The sequence below is a fragment of the Bos javanicus genome, chromosome 19 (genome assembly GCF_032452875.1).
Source record: "Bos javanicus breed banteng chromosome 19, ARS-OSU_banteng_1.0, whole genome shotgun sequence".
In the NCBI taxonomy this organism is placed as follows: Eukaryota; Metazoa; Chordata; class Mammalia; order Artiodactyla; family Bovidae; genus Bos; species Bos javanicus.
In genome coordinates, this window is record NC_083886.1 from 45,280,677 (window position 1) to 45,295,612 (window position 14,936).

Below are 14,936 nucleotides of genomic sequence, written 5' to 3' on the forward strand. Positions count from 1 at the left end.
TTGGCAAACCCTGGTAACCTCCACGTGATTCCATCTTCTTTGAGCTCAAACGAGGCAGAGGCTTCCCCGACCTCCGGGCTTTCACTCTTGCCCCATAAGCCTCCTTCCTTGGTCAGGCGGCTGCTCTGCCCTCTTGCCCTAGTCAGACTTCTCCTTGATTGTTCAAGACCCTGGAGAGCGCCAGAGCCACCTTTGGGGCCCCTGAGCCCTTCTGAAACCGGCCTTGGCAGTAGATTAGACCCGCAGCCACCCTTTATCTCGGCCTCGTGACTCTCGCTAGTGGATTCCGTCACCCCCCTCAAGGGGCGGGGGATCCTGTCAGCGCCGCCCTCTGACCCGTGGCCCGACCCGCGGCCCCCTAACCGTCGTCGCCCCGCCCCGAACGGCTCAGCCCCGCCCCGCTGCAGGTTAAGAGGCCCCTGAAGGCAGGAGCTCCTGACAGACGGTCACTTGGTGGGGGGGCGATCCGGTCTGGTTGTCATGGCGACGGTGCGGATGGCCTGGGCCCTGTGGGCAGCGCCTGCGGGCAGGAGGCTCCGGGGCCCCCGAGGCACCGGGAGCGCCCGAAGGCTGAGCTGCGGCGCGCGGCGGCAGGCGACCAGGGGTACCAGCCCGGGACGCCGGCTCAGCACGGCTTGGGGGCCGGCTCAGCTAGCCCAAGAGGAGGCCGAGGGAGGCAAGGACGACGTCCATCCGTCTGCAGCGGAGGAGCCGTTATGGACGCCGCCCCCAGCGCCCCCGGTTCCCCCCGATTCCCCTGGGCCCCCCGCCGGCCGCTCGCTGGTGCAGCGAGACATCCAGACCTTCCTGAACCAGTGCGGGGCCAGTCCCGGGGAGGCGCGCCACTGGCTCACGCAGTTCCAGGCCTGCCATCACTCCGCCGACAGGCCCTTCGCCGTCATCGAGGTGAGCCGAGCCCGGCGTCGGGCTGGGTCACAGACCGGGCGTGGGGGCTGTGTGCCAATGTGTCGCCGGGCCTGGCAGGACGGGCTGTCGATTGGGGAGGGGAACCAGGAAGGGGATCAACGGAGCCCTAACGAGCGCCCGGGACTGGGAGAGGCCGCGGCCCTCTAAAAGCCTGGCTCCCAGCCCGGGTGAGGAGTCTGGGGTCTCCAGCCCGTGGAATATGATGCGCCAGAGTAGTCCTCCCACCCTGGGCACAGTTAGGGGTTCAGTTGGCCATTGGGGAACCTGGAGAGAAGCTGCCTTTGTCACCCCTCCCCCTAAGGTGTCCTAGAGTCCAAGGTCGCAGGGAGGAGCCGAGCGAGGAACGCTAGTGTGAGATAAGAGGATGATGGTAAGACCCAACAGGGCAAAGGGCAGAGCAGGTGGGCGCAGGTGACCAGAAATGGGGTCTGATAACTCCTGGCCAGGATGGGGATCCCCCAGAGGGGACCCTGAGGACCAGGCTGGAGGAACGAGCAGGTGAGGAAGGAGTCAGGGTGGGCGTCTTGCCCCCTGAACACCCACTTCTCCGCAGGTGGATGAGGAGGTGGTGAAGTGCCCGAAGGCCGTATCCAGCCTGGCCTTCGCCCTGGCCTTCCTGCAGCGCATGGACATGAAGCCGTTGGTGGTCTTGGGGCTGCCTGCTCCCACGGCGCCCTCGGGCTGTCTTTCCTTCTGGGAAGCCAAGGCACAGCTCGCCCAGAGATGCAAGGTGCTGGTGGACGCCCTGCGACACAATGCGGCAGCTGCCGTGCCTTTTTTTGGCGGCGGGTCTGTGCTGAGCGCTGCTGAGCCAGCCCCTCACGCCAGGTGAGTGCCGACCCTGCCTGTCCCGGCGTCCTCGGATCACGCCACTCCGCCTGCGCAGCCCCAGCCCTGCGGGGCCCGGAGGCGATCTCCTTGAGCCCCGCGTCTGGCCCACAGCTATGGTGGCATCGTCTCCGTGGAGACCGATCTGCTCCAGTGGTGCCTGGAGTCCGGAAGCATCCCCATCCTGTGTCCCATTGGGGAGACCGCCGCGCGCCGCTCGGTGCTCCTGGACTCGCTGGAGGTGACCGCGTCTCTGGCTAAGGCGCTGCGGCCCACCAAAATCATCTTCCTCAACACCACAGGCGGCCTGCACGACGGCAGTCACAAGGTGTGTCTCTTCCTTTCGGGTTCCAGTCCCCGTGCCTCCGCACCTCCGCTGAGCATCTCTCTTGCGGCCCCTGCACGCCTCCCTTATGGGTCGCAGAGTCAGTCTCTTCGAAGCCGCATGGGTCGGGAATGGAGTGTCAGGGAGGGATTCAGCCTACGGTGTTTAGATCTGAGCTCTCCCTGGTGGAGGACTCCGGGAAGAAGTAAGGGAAAAGGGGTTAAGTGAGGAGAGGTCCGTAGGGCGGGGACGCAGTCCTGGTGCGGCTGCAGGTCGGAGGCTCACCCCCTAGTCCGGGACACAGGTCCTGAGTAACATCAATCTGCCCGCCGACCTGGACCTGGTGACCAATGCGGACTGGGTGAGCACTAAAGAACGCCAGCGGATTCGGCTCATCGTGGACGTACTCAGTCGCCTGCCCCATCATTCCTCCGCCGTCATCACCGCTGCCAGCATGTTGCTCACGGAGCTCTTCAGCAACAGGGGTGAGGGCGAGGGCAGGGGCGCGCCGGAGTTTGGGGGGGCGGGGGGCAGGAGAAGCCACAGAAAAGGCTTCCTGCCCTTGCCAAACCTGGGGGAGGTTTGCAAGGAGGTGGACCGGCCTGGGCTGGAACTTGGGTGGAACTAGGCAGGTGGGCGGGACTTGGCTGTGTGGGAGGAACCACAGACCCAGGGGACCCAAGTGGAATGGGTAGCTCAGTTGGTAAATAATCCGCCTGCAAGGCAGGAAACCCCGGTTCGATTCCTGGATCGGGAAGATACCCTGCACAAGGGATAAGCTACCCACTCCAATATTCTCGGGCTTCTCTGGTGGCTCAGATGGTAAAGAATCCGTCTGCAATGCGGGAGATCTGGGTTCGGAAGATCCCCTGGAGAGGGCATGGCAACCCATTCCAGTATTCTTGCCAGGAGAATCCCAATGGACAGAGGAGCCTGGCGGGCTACCTCCAAGGGGTCACAAAGAGTCCGACACGACTAAGCGACTAAGTACACACACCGCAGAGGAGAGGTGGGCGGGGCCAGGAGCCGGGTGGGCAGGGATGGGCGGGACTAGGGGAAGTAGGTGGAACCACAGGTGAGGGGGGAACTCCAGGGACGAACTGCCTAGGAAAAGCATCTCCCTGAGTGAAAAGCACAGACAAGTCTATGCAGACCATAGGAAGCATCTCATTGTGGAGAGCTCCCAAAGAAGGTAATTGTCCCACCAGCCACCTTCCTGTCTGGAACCTCCACCAGGCTGCGCAAACGTAGGAGTGGAGGGGACCTGGATCTCGGGCTGAGCGAACTGCTCCTCCTTCATCCCACCCCCAGGTTCGGGGACGCTGTTCAAGACCTGCGAGCGGACGCTGCGAGTGCGCTGCCTGGACAGCCTGGACCAGGGCCGCCTCGTGAATCTGGTCAACGCCAGCTTCGGCAAAAAGCTCCGGGACGACTACTTGGCCTCGTTGCGCCCGAGGCTGCACTCTGTCTACTTCTCTGAGGGGTGAGCCTGAGGCCCCAGAGGGCAGGGGCCACGGGACAAGCCGGAGAGCTTTGGGTCAAGAAGAGGTCCCAGCCTGCCTCTCCCCCGCTGCGCCAGGTACAACGCGGCCGCCATTCTGACCACGGAGCCGGTACTGGGGGGGACCCCGTATCTAGACAAGTTTGTGGTGAGCTCCAGCCGCCAGGGCCAAGGCTCCGGCCAGATGCTGTGGGAGTGCCTGCGGCGGGACCTGAAGACACTTTTCTGGCGCTCCCGGGTCACCAACCCCATCAATCCCTGGTAGGTTCTGCCCTTCCTGGCTCCCCTCTCCAGCTCTCACCAGCCATGCCGGGGATCCACCAGCCTGGAAGGCTGGGCTGCCCCTTCTTTCATTAGCCACCCTTCCCCCATGAGAGATGGCCCGCACATCAGTGTGGCCCCACATTCCCCAGGGAGCAGACCACACATGGAGCCTGAGATTTCCCTAGAGGCAGAGCACACTTAACTCTGCTTTGTCCTGTTAAGGTAGATGCCTTGAAGACAGTCTGCACCGGGCACACAGCCTGCCTCTCCCAGGGTCTGGAGAAATTCAGCCTCTTACCATTTTAGTCCAGGCCCAGTTGCCAAGCTCTGACCCCATTGCATCTCCAGTGGGACACCCCCTCCTCTCTTTCCTTCTGCAGCTATCTATCCCCTCATTCCCCTACTACTCTGCTCTGTGGGCACCAAGAACAGAACAAGAACCCTTCCCCAGGCTGCACAGCCAAGGCAGTGTGGAGAGAGGAAAAGGCAGCCTCACTCTAACCCTCCTAGCTGTGTGACTCTGGCTAGTTAGCTAACTTCTCTGAGCCTTAGCTGCTCCTCTGTGAAAATAGCATAACACCAGGCTATTGGCTGGTGCTATGAGAATAAAATCAGATTACAAACCTCAGGTTCTAGCAGAGTGTACAGCACATACAAGCATACCCCAGAGATATTACCAGTTTGGTTCCAGACCTCCACTATAAAGTGAATATTGCAATGAAGCAAACCACATGAATTTTTTGGTTTCCTGGTATATATGAATGTTTACACTATATTGTAGCCTGTTAAGTGTGAAATAGCATTATATCTAAAAAAACAATGTACATACCTCAAATTTAAAATAGTTTTATTACTAAAAACTGCTAACCATCACTTGAGCCTTCAGTGAGCAGTCATCTTTTTGCTGGTGGAGGATTTGAAATATTTCAAGAATTACCAAAATGCAACAAAGAGACATGAAGTGAGAAAACGTCTGTTGGAAAAATGACACTGCTAAGACTTGCTCCACACAGGGTTTCTGAAAACCTTCAACTTGTAAAAAACACAGTATCTGCAAAGCACAATGTGCTAAGTTGCTTCAGTCATGTCTGACTGTTTGTAACCCTATGGACGGTAGCCTGCCAGGCTCCTCTGTCCTTAGGAATTCTCCAGGCAAGAGTACTGGAGTGGGCTGCCATACCCTCCTCCAGGGTATCCTCCATACCCAGGGATTGAACCCAGGTCTCTTATGTCTCCTGCACTTGCAGGCGGGTTCTTTACCACTAGCGCCACCTTAGTGAAACACAAAATGTGGTGTGCCAGTAGTAGGTTCTCAATAAATGAACCAGTGAGTAGTGAGCCCTGCTGCTGCTGCTAAGTCGCTTCAGTTGTGTCCGACTCTGTGCGACCCCATAGACGGCAGCCCACCAGGCTCCCCCGTCCCTGGGATTCTCAAGGCAATCACACTGGAGTGGGTTGCCATTTCCTTCTCCAATGCATGAAAGTGAAAAGTGAAAGTGAAGTCACTCAGTCATGTCCGACCCTCAGCGACCCCATGGACTGCAGCCTTCCAGGCTCCTCCATCCATGGGATTTTCCAAGCAAGAATACTGGAGTGGGGTGCCATTGCCTTCTCCGGTAGTGAGCCCTGGCCTTGCCTAAAACCTATCTCCCACCCCCACCAGGTACTTCAAACACAGTGATGGCAGCTTCTCCAACAAGCAGTGGATCTTCTTCTGGTTTGGTCTGGCCGATATCCGGGACTCTTATGAGCTGGTCAACCATGCCAAGGGGCTACCGGACTCCTTTTGCAAGCCAGCTTCTGACCCAGGCAGCTGACCCTCTCTACCAGCCCTTCAGGCCCTGGGACAGCCAGTGTGGACTAAAGGCCGTGCCTGCTGGAGGAGACCCCAAGGCAGCCACAGGCCGGACCAGACATGCTGGCTGAGTGAACTGCAGAGGAAGCAGCAGCTGTTACTCTACCCTGCCCAGAGAAGGGTACCCAAGGGAGGACAAGCACAGGAAGGAAAAGGGCCTGCCCAAGACCCCCTACTTGCTCCAAAGCCACAACCAGATGGCTCTGAATTTTCAGTCTAGGAATTTGGAGGGAGGAGGGCTTGCCTTTAAGGGCTCTACTCAAGGCTGAGGGTGGGCCAGTGTCTTTGACCACTGTGCTGTTTTGAGGCTTCCTTGCCCAAAATATCACCCACATCTGCCTTATATTCCACCATTCATTTTAATTCCTTCAGGTCTTAAAACATCTCAGGAGGCCTTGATTAAAATGCAAGTACTTGTCTGAAAGTCAGCTCACACTTGAAATTAGCACTGACCCTCTGGGAGCAACATCTTGCGGGCTGGGGAACCAGGGGTCTCCTAGAGGAAGAGAAGAGAATCTCGAGGCCCAGGCCCCGAGATGAATGCTGCCACCACCTCCCTCAGCCAACTGTCAGCAGCCCACTGAGGGGCTACCCTACTCCTCAGTTAGGAAACATCTTCCATTCCACAAACCGGACTGACAGCAGCCCCACCTCCCTTGCCAGGCAGGGCTCAGAGCCAAGCCCAGACTCGGAGGTCTTCCCCTTGGCCCCCCTGGAGGTTGTGTCTCCATCTTTGCAGAAGTGGGACATCTCAGACAGGCCAAAGTCCAAAGCCTGAGGTTGCATTCGGCATTTCTGACCCCTACGATGTGCCAGGCTCCACACTGGCTGCTGAGGCTACTTTCTGTCAGGAGGTGTGTGGATGTGTAGGGAGGGGACCAGGGGCTGTTGAGAGACCAACTCCCCTAGAGCAGCCTGTCTTCCCTGAAGAGAGCGGTGGCGTCGAGCACACAGCTGGGTGTGGGCTTTAGACAGACCGGGCCTGGAATCCAGATCTGTGGTTTCAGGCTAGTAGCTCAACCTTCTCTGAGCCTCCATCTCCTCATCTGTGAAATGAAAATTCCTCGGCCTCAGAGTGGACCCTTAATCAGTCCTCTCCTTCTAGTTGCCCTCGCCAAAGATTTCTCTCAAAAGAGCTAGCACCAAATGGGGAGGAAAAGACAAGCCATGAGAGGGAGTGAGTGAAAGGTCAAAGCGTGTACTGCAGGGAGCATTTGCAGACTTGAAAAGAGAGCCCAAGGACAGTGGGGATTCTCAGGACAGGGGCAAGGTCATGGGTGGGTCAAGGTGGGCCTTACCCGGGTATGGGCTTTCAAGAAACCCAAGATCAATCCCAGCCAATAGCAAAGTGCCCCGTGGGGAGAACAGAGAAGCAAAGCCAAACGTCTATATAAAATGTTTAATTTTGGAGGACTGTGTGGTCTGGTGTTTGGGCGGGCACTCACCCACAACAGGCCAACCACGGAGCTGGAAACAGAAGGCCAGAGGCAGGAAGCTGGCCACTGCCTGCCCCACCCCTGCACACTCCAGAGTAGACTGGGGCCTGCTCTGCCCTAGAGGTGGGTGACAGCTAGTGCTGTGTCTGCTCCTGGCACACCCTGAGAGCCCACGACTTGAGTAGTGCCCAGCCCCTCTACTCCACCTGGGCCTGATCCATGTGTCAATACACACACTTGGTTTCAGTCTCAGAAAAGCACTGCAGAGCCTAGCTGCATCTGCCAGGCTCAAAGAAGGATCTTTCACACTGGCTCACTTCCAGTTCCTGGTCTTCCTCCCTGTCTCCCACTCTCAGTGTCCCCCACCCTCAACCCCTGCCCCCATAGCCCTGCCTTACTCCATTTCCTGGGACAGGAGACCCAGGAGAACAGGTGGCCTCAGCTCTCCTCAGAACAAACAGGAAAAATAAACCCGTAGGGCAGAGTCATCAGGGCTCCCACCCCACCAAGGCCTGAGCCCAGGAACTGGGGAAGAGACCTGCCTCTTGCCAACATACACACACACACATGCACATAACGCAAAGGATCAAACAGACCAAAATGCATAAATAAACATAACTGGGCCAGCAAGGAGGAACGGAGGGTGGCCTTTAGTGGCTCCCTGCACCCATTCTCAGACTCGTGCTGCGCAACTCAGCCGTCAGTGGCCAGGATGACAGCGGCCCCAAAGATGCCCACACTCTCTCCAAGGAGCTTCATCTGGTTCCAGAACTCAACGCGTCGCGTGTTGTGCCAGTAGGCCACATTGCCGTCAATGAGCAGCATAACCGGGGGCAGCAGGACAGCCAAGATCTGGGCAGCCAGGGTCACGTAGTAGCCCGACAGGAAGGCCAGGGCCAGGACGCCATAGAGCACGAAGAAGAGCTGGACCATCAGCTCCCCGCCCGGGAGATGGTTCAGATACGCCAGCCGGTCCTCCTTGCTGTGCTGCAGTGAGTAGGCCTAGAGACACACCATCCTCTGAGGCTCTGAATAAGCTGAGAAGCCTATTCTGGGAAGGCCACCCCTGAGATGCAAGCCAGCCCCTACCAGGTGGGCTTTGGACTCCCCTCTCAGACTTGGGACTTTCTGAAAATAAGACCTGTGTCTCCCATCAGACAAAGGAGCTCCGTGAGGCCAGGGTCTCTGTCTATCCTGACCCTGGGAGCTCAGAAGGAAAGAGGGTCCACAGTCAGGCTGGGGCTCTCACCTCTGAATACAGAGCTCTTCACATGGGAGATGGTGCTCTGTATCTAAGATGAAGCTAAGTGACTTGAGGCCCGTTGACATTCCCTTCCACACTGGCCCCACTCCCAGCACCAGGGAGGATATAACCGGCTCCCCCAGGCAGCCCCATCAGCTCTAAGTGGCAAAGCCCCAGGTGGGACCTGAACTCTACCAAACCTCTCCTTTGTCCCCTCTCTCAGTCCTCTGGGGGGTGAAGCCATGAGAGGCCCAGTCCCTCTTGTCCTCCTGGCTCTCAGGCTTGGGACTGAATGGTCAATTCACCCTCTTCTCTCCCTGGTGCAATAATGTTGGAAGAAGGGACTCTCAGCCAGGTCTCAGGCACTTGAAAGGCTCCCAAGGCCCAGAAGCTGGAGAGGGCAACTGCTGGGAGTCAAGCCCTCAGGAACTACATGCAAGCCTCGTTCTGTCCACCTCCCTGGGTTCTGCCAGGCACCAGGCATCGGTTCACAGCTCACTCCCAGTGAAGCACCTCCAGTTGACAATCCCCCAACCTACCACACAGACGAGGTAGACGCCCAGGAAGACCTGGCCGGTGGACTGGAGGGAACGGCTGCGGGGTTTCCGACGGTACAGCTCCCCAGCACCGCTGGCCAGCACAAGAAAGCCACCAATGATGGCAACTGTGCGTGAGTACATACGGACCTAGGCCAAGGCGAGGGGACCCCAATCAGAAACTGAAGCCATTGCACTTCTCCTGGCTGCCCGGAGTGCAGAACTGCCCATCTCTACACATCCCGGTTCATTTGATGAACCCTCTTTACCATTACCACGAGCAGGTAGAGCAGAGAAAGATAATTCTTTTTATCAGAAGTGGAAATTGAGGCCCAGAGGGGTTAATAAACTTGTCCAAGGTCCTACAGAAAGTGGCAGAACCCAGATATCAAGCGTTGCCCCTCTCCCCATCCCCAGGTCTGCACATTCAAAGTTCAATATTCTTTCTGCCATAGAGTATACTTTGTTCCCCAAACTAACCAATGATCTCACTGTCCAGTAGCTATTCTCACACCTGCCTCCCCTAATTGACTGCCAGTCCATTCCTTGCGGGTAATGCCTTGGTCCAGGCTTATCTCCAAGCCTGTAGTACCTGGTACAGGTCCTGGAATCTACAGGATTAAATGCTGCCCTCGGATTAGATAAATTTCATAAAATCTGATAGGTGGACTAGGTTCTCTCTAAGGTTCCTTTCTCCCTGGCTCTGATAACTAAACTAATGATGTAGAGTTCTGGGAACCAGGTGACCTGGTTTCTGGTCCCACCTGTAATGCTAACTGCAGTGTAATTTTGGGAAAGTCTGTTTCCCATCTCTGAACCTCAATTTCTGCACCCTGAGGGGGAGGTTTGCTGGTCTCTAAGGTCCTTCCATTCTTGTGGTCTGTAATAACCGCCACAAATCAAGGGGGTTCAACCTTCCCAGGCTTCGCACTGTGCTCCTGGCTAGTTTGTCCAGCCGTCCCAGGCACCGGCTCCCCCGCCACTACAGCCAAGTCCCACCTAGGGGCGAGGTGCTCACCTTCAGCCAGTCCCCGTAGTGGACGTAGCCCCCGACGTAGGCGGCATAGGTGCTAATGGCAAGCTGGAGTGCGGCCCCCAGCGCGAACCAGCGCCGCTTCACTCCAAAGGACATGAAGCTAGCGCACAGCACGGCCGCCCCCATGTCGAAGTACAGGTAGGGTACTGGGATGTCGGGCTTCCTGCGAGTAGGGAAGGGGGAAGGAACGAGGACAGAGTTGAAGCACAGGATGAAGCGGGAAGAAGAGTCTTGAGACTCCTCGGGTTCCCGCAAGCTCCATTGCTTCTGCAAACCTGAGCCCCCTCTCATGGCTAGAACCCCCGCACTAAGCTCGATGCCCACCATACTCCAGACCAGAGTCCCTAACAAGTCCGAGGTCCCAGTTCCTCCCAATCCAAGGGTCCCAACTTCTAGGCCACAACTTCTTCCCCACCTCACCGCACCCCCATTCCTGGGACGGGCCGGACCGCCCCCACCACATTCGGCGACCGCACGGACCCGCTCACCGGCGCGCCTCGGCCCTCTCAGCATACAGCATGAGCTGGCTGAAGCAGCCCCAGAAGGGGCAGCGTGTGAGCAACACAGAACCCAACTGCATGATCAGCTGCAACATCCACCGTCGCGAACCCATCTTCGACGCCATCTTGAGAAAGGGCAGTCCGCCGCAGCCTCACCCGGCGGCCAGGGAGGCCGGCGCGAGGATGCGACGCGCAACTTCCGGGTTTCGCGGGGGTTTTTCTTTCCTCCCCGCTTCCGTCGGGAAACAAAGCTCTCACTCTCTAGTTCTGGACTGAAGAAAGTATTGTAGCTGCAGAGTTCCGTTATTCTTTCTGCCCAGGGAGGCTCAAGAGTTCTTATAGGTGCAAAATTGAAAACTAGAGTAGAGGAAGGAACAGTAAGCGAACTAGCCTTTGAATACAGCTGAACCTGGGCTCCAATTCTAACGCAACTCTGTGACTTTCAATATATCTCCTATACTTCCCAAGATTCATCTGGGAAACTGGAATGACATCGACGTCACAGGGTTGTGAAGTTTAAATGTTGACAGTGTTGGTCCTAGCACATAGTAGGGCTTCGGTGAATGGTGTACACAACACACACACACACAGAGAGGAAATCACACACACGAAATCCCTCTGCTTCTGTTTTAACTTTAGAGTAAGAGGGTCTCCTCAGAGCCACTTGTAGAGAACTTTGGTCTTGGTTTGCCTTTCTTCTGTCCCCCGAGAGAAGAAAGACCTGACGAGGACATACGGGTCATCTCAAGCAGTCCGTTCCTCCAGCTCTAGCGCTCCGACTCTAGCCCAATCTACCATTTTTTGTCAGTTAAGCTGCATCAGGCTTCGGACTGGTCTCCCCCTTTTTCTTTGGCCTTGTTTGTTCTCAGATCCTCTATTTTGTTCTCATAACCATCAGGCACCTCTCCCTTGACTCACTTAGTACATTGCTGCCTGCCAAGTCGCTTCAGTCGTGTCCGACTCTGTGCGATCCCATGGACTGCAGCCTACCAGGCTTCTCTGTCTATGGGATTCTCCAGGCAAGAACACTGGAGTGGGTTGCCATTTCCTTCTCCAATGCAAGAAAGTGGAAAGTGAAAGTGAAGTCACTCAGTCGTGTCTGACTCTTAGCGACCCCATAGACTGCAGCCCACCAGGCTCCTCGATCCATGGGATTTTCCAGGCAACAGTACTGGAGTGGGGTGCCATTGCCTTCTCCCACTTAGTACATTAGCAATTGTATATTTGTGATTTGTCTATTGATGACTAGATTAACACTAGATTGTGAGCTCCATGAGGGCAAGGACAATGTCTGGTTTCTGCCTATTATATCAACAGGGCCAGGTAGATGGGATGCATTCAGGAAATGTGTGCCAAATAGATAAGTAAATGAACAAAACGTGTTGCCACTATGTCATGTCTCAGTAACTGTTTGTTGAACAAATGAGCAAAAGTTCGAGGCACTCTGGGATTGTCACCACACGGCCACCCCCACCTATCTTCCTGCACCCCCTCTACCACCCTGCAACATACAAATTCATCTTCTAATATTGAAGACTCTGTAAGCATTTTTGTAAGGTCCTTTAATTCAGGAGGTGTGTTTCTTCCCTGGGGAAGGGAGAGGGAGCTTATGTTAAAGTAGCATTTCTGAAGACAGGAATTTAAAATTCCCAATCAGCCAGTGAAAGCTGGACAACAAAACACTTTTCATATCTTTTTTTTTACAAAGTCACTATGATTAAAGTCTGGGTGTATCAGAAAGAATGTGAGAAAGGGACATATCCAGGTAAAAAACTAGGGAATAAGATTGTGTGATTGCTGGGGTGGGGAGTTGAGGGTGAGGGTGGGAAAACTTCAGTCAAAGGGAATGAGAAAAAGAATGGGTTAAAGGTTATTTTGCCTACCCTTCCTACCCTCTACCACCACATGAGACAAGTTTTTACCAAAATACAGGCACACGTGTGCGCGCGCGCGCGTGCGCACACACACACACACACACACACACAATACAGGCACATACTACAGTATCAACTTTCCAACTGTTTTTCTTTTTCCAATCTCCTCAGCTATCCCCGATTCAAATAAGACAAAATGCACAGCCATCAGGAAGGAGCAAAGTGCTGAGAACTGGGATCAGTGTATGTCCACAAAATAGTTCTAGAAGCCTGCCTGGCTTGTGCCCATGGGAACACCACCATTACCCACCCTACCTCCATCATAACTTTAGCAACCAGCTTCTGATCAAGTCCCCAGCAGCAGAGGCCAGGAACATGTGTGAGCAAGAGAAAGGAGACAAAGATGAATGCTTTCCTTATAGGGCTTCCCTGGTGGCTCTCAGATGGTTAGGAATCTGCCTGCAATGTAGGAGGCCTGGGTTCGATCCCTGGGTCAGGAAGATCCCCTGGAGAAAGGAATGGCAACCCACTCCTGTATTCTTGCCTGGAGCATTCCATGGATAGAGAAGCCTAGTGGGCTACAGTCCATGGGGTTGCAAACAGTCGGACACGACTGAGCAACTCTGACTGTACCCGTCCCACCCCAGTTCCCTCTGGTCTTTCTACCTTTTAGTTCCCTCTTTCACAAAGAGGTGTTGAGGACTAGGGGCCAGACTGCTCTTCCCAGGGCTGGGAAAGATGAGAGCATTGTGCTAGATCAGGGGAAAATAGGTGAGGGAGGGGTGGTCAGTCCTAGGCCCTGAGAGTTGAACACAGCCATTTCTCCCCTCCCACTACTCCACCCTGCCTGGGCAGACAATGGAGCCCCAAAGACCTCTAAGGACCATCCCTTTTCCTTTATCACAGCTCCATCTTCTCTCCCTCCCCCAGCTGCCTCTCGAGGGCTCCCCTGCTCTCTGGTTCCCCCAGGGCCTCGCCTGCACTTGCACTCAACCATAACCACGGTCACAGCCACAGTGACCAGCCCAGCTGGGAATCCACACTGCTCAGCACCACCCCACCAGCTGCCCAGGCTACAAGTCAAGTAACCCAGGCTGGCTACACACAAGTGCCATCAGGTCATCCAAGTTCCTAACGGCCTGTTGCAGGCCAGTCACATACCCAGGGGTTTGAGGCAGCAACAGCATCATGCCTGCTATCCAGATGCCTGTCATATTTTGAACTTGAGATGCTGCAGTCGGTTGCCTACAATAGAGACGAGGCCCAGTGCTCACGGGGGTACAAAGGTCTCGGCCTCCAGCTGACTAATGTCAGTCCCAGCCAGGGAGCACTTCCAGGCTGGCATGGGGGCCAGGGCTGCACCCCTGACTTGCTGTGCTGGTTCCCAGCCAGCTCTGCCAGCACAGGTGGAAGAGGCTCCCAACCCCAGCGGTGCCCAGCTCAGCTGGGTTGTGGCTCAGGTCTGGCTGCCCCAGGTTCCCAGGCTCCACAGGCTGCAGGGGTCCAGGCTTGCAAGCAGGTTGTAAGAGGTCTAGACAGAGTAGAGAGCACGGAGTGATGGAAAAGTCGGGGCGCAGGGAGGCCAGCTGGTGTGGCTGAGATACAGCTGCTCCAGAACACCTAGGCCCCCCAGGGCTCCACCAGCCAAGTCCCACAGGATACTGGGAGACAGCAGCAGCACCCGCAGTCCACACAGGCCCTGGAAGGAGCCACCTGCTGAGTGGCCGAGACCACTGTGGCTCAGCTCTGACAGCCAAACTATCAGGGAACCTGGAAAGGGTCTAAGCAGGTGGAGGCCTCCCCTGCCCACACAATGCCCAAAGCTGGGCAGTTTCATGGTGCTGGCCACCTGCCGCCAGACCCTAAGCAAAGCTGATGCCCCACTGTGGCCATGGCCACACCTGCTCCACCCTTGCCCCATGATGAGATGGAGTGAGGATGGCACCAGGCAGTCATGGATGCTGAGAGCTTGTGTTACTCTCCTCCATCCAAGATATTGGGAAGCGTGGTGATGCTAGGAGAGAAAAATAAATGCAGACACGACTCAGGACCTCACCATATGCCAGGTCCCCAATGTGGTCTCAAGGACACCTTCCCTCCATCTCTCAAGATCTTACCTGCTTACCTAGCAATTAACAGCTAGGAAAATAGCCAAAGCTATTTCAGCCTGAGATCCCAGCCTCCTGACCCTCCCATCCCCAGCCACCCCTCATCCTATTATTCCTACTAGGATGAAAGGCAATCAGGGAAGATCACCCTTTTAAATTCTCTAGACCGTTTTTACTCCCACTCCACACTCCACCTCACTTATTTCCCACACGATCACAGAAACTCCCCCTCCTCCTGCAAAGAGCTTCAACTAGATCTTGGCCTAATCTGACCACCGAGGTCAAGACCCCCAGCAGAACCCCTGTGTACTCAACCTCTATTCCTGGCACTATACTTGCTGAGTGCAGCAGCAGCAGCAGCAGCCCAGGAATGGAAGAGGAATCTCAGCTCTAGTTACCTGCCTGCCTGCCTCCTGCCAAGCCCCACCACCCAAAGCAGGAGCAATCAGCTCTCAGGAAGCCATCATCATGAGGGTGGGGATAGGGGACAGGTTGAGGACATC

The 14,936-nt window shown here is 56.0% G+C and overlaps 2 protein-coding genes across 3 annotated transcripts; one reads left to right on the forward strand and one right to left on the reverse strand.

The window, feature by feature from the left end:
* The first annotated feature begins 347 nt into the window (after nt 1-347).
* Nucleotides 348-7,110, forward strand: NAGS (N-acetylglutamate synthase). The gene is made up of 7 exons (XM_061392006.1): nt 348-906; nt 1,481-1,755; nt 1,870-2,083; nt 2,385-2,565; nt 3,392-3,563; nt 3,660-3,842; nt 5,509-7,110. Exons 1-7 carry the CDS (start codon nt 481-483, stop codon nt 5,660-5,662), a joined length of 1,605 nt encoding a protein of 534 aa, XP_061247990.1. The 5' UTR covers nt 348-480; the 3' UTR covers nt 5,663-7,110.
* Nucleotides 7,086-14,523, reverse strand: TMEM101 (transmembrane protein 101). Of its 2 annotated transcripts, none has more exons than XM_061392007.1 (4): nt 10,440-14,523; nt 9,934-10,114; nt 8,919-9,065; nt 7,086-8,138 (listed from the first exon to the last, which is right to left on the reverse strand). In XM_061392007.1, exons 1-4 carry the CDS (start codon nt 10,574-10,576, stop codon nt 7,830-7,832), a joined length of 774 nt encoding a protein of 257 aa, XP_061247991.1. In that variant the 5' UTR covers nt 10,577-14,523; the 3' UTR covers nt 7,086-7,829. The 2 variants fall into 2 exon arrangements, with proteins under 2 accessions (XP_061247991.1, XP_061247992.1); XM_061392008.1 differs by having other exon boundaries at nt 10,432-10,521.
* Between the last annotated feature and the right edge of the window lie 413 nt (nt 14,524-14,936).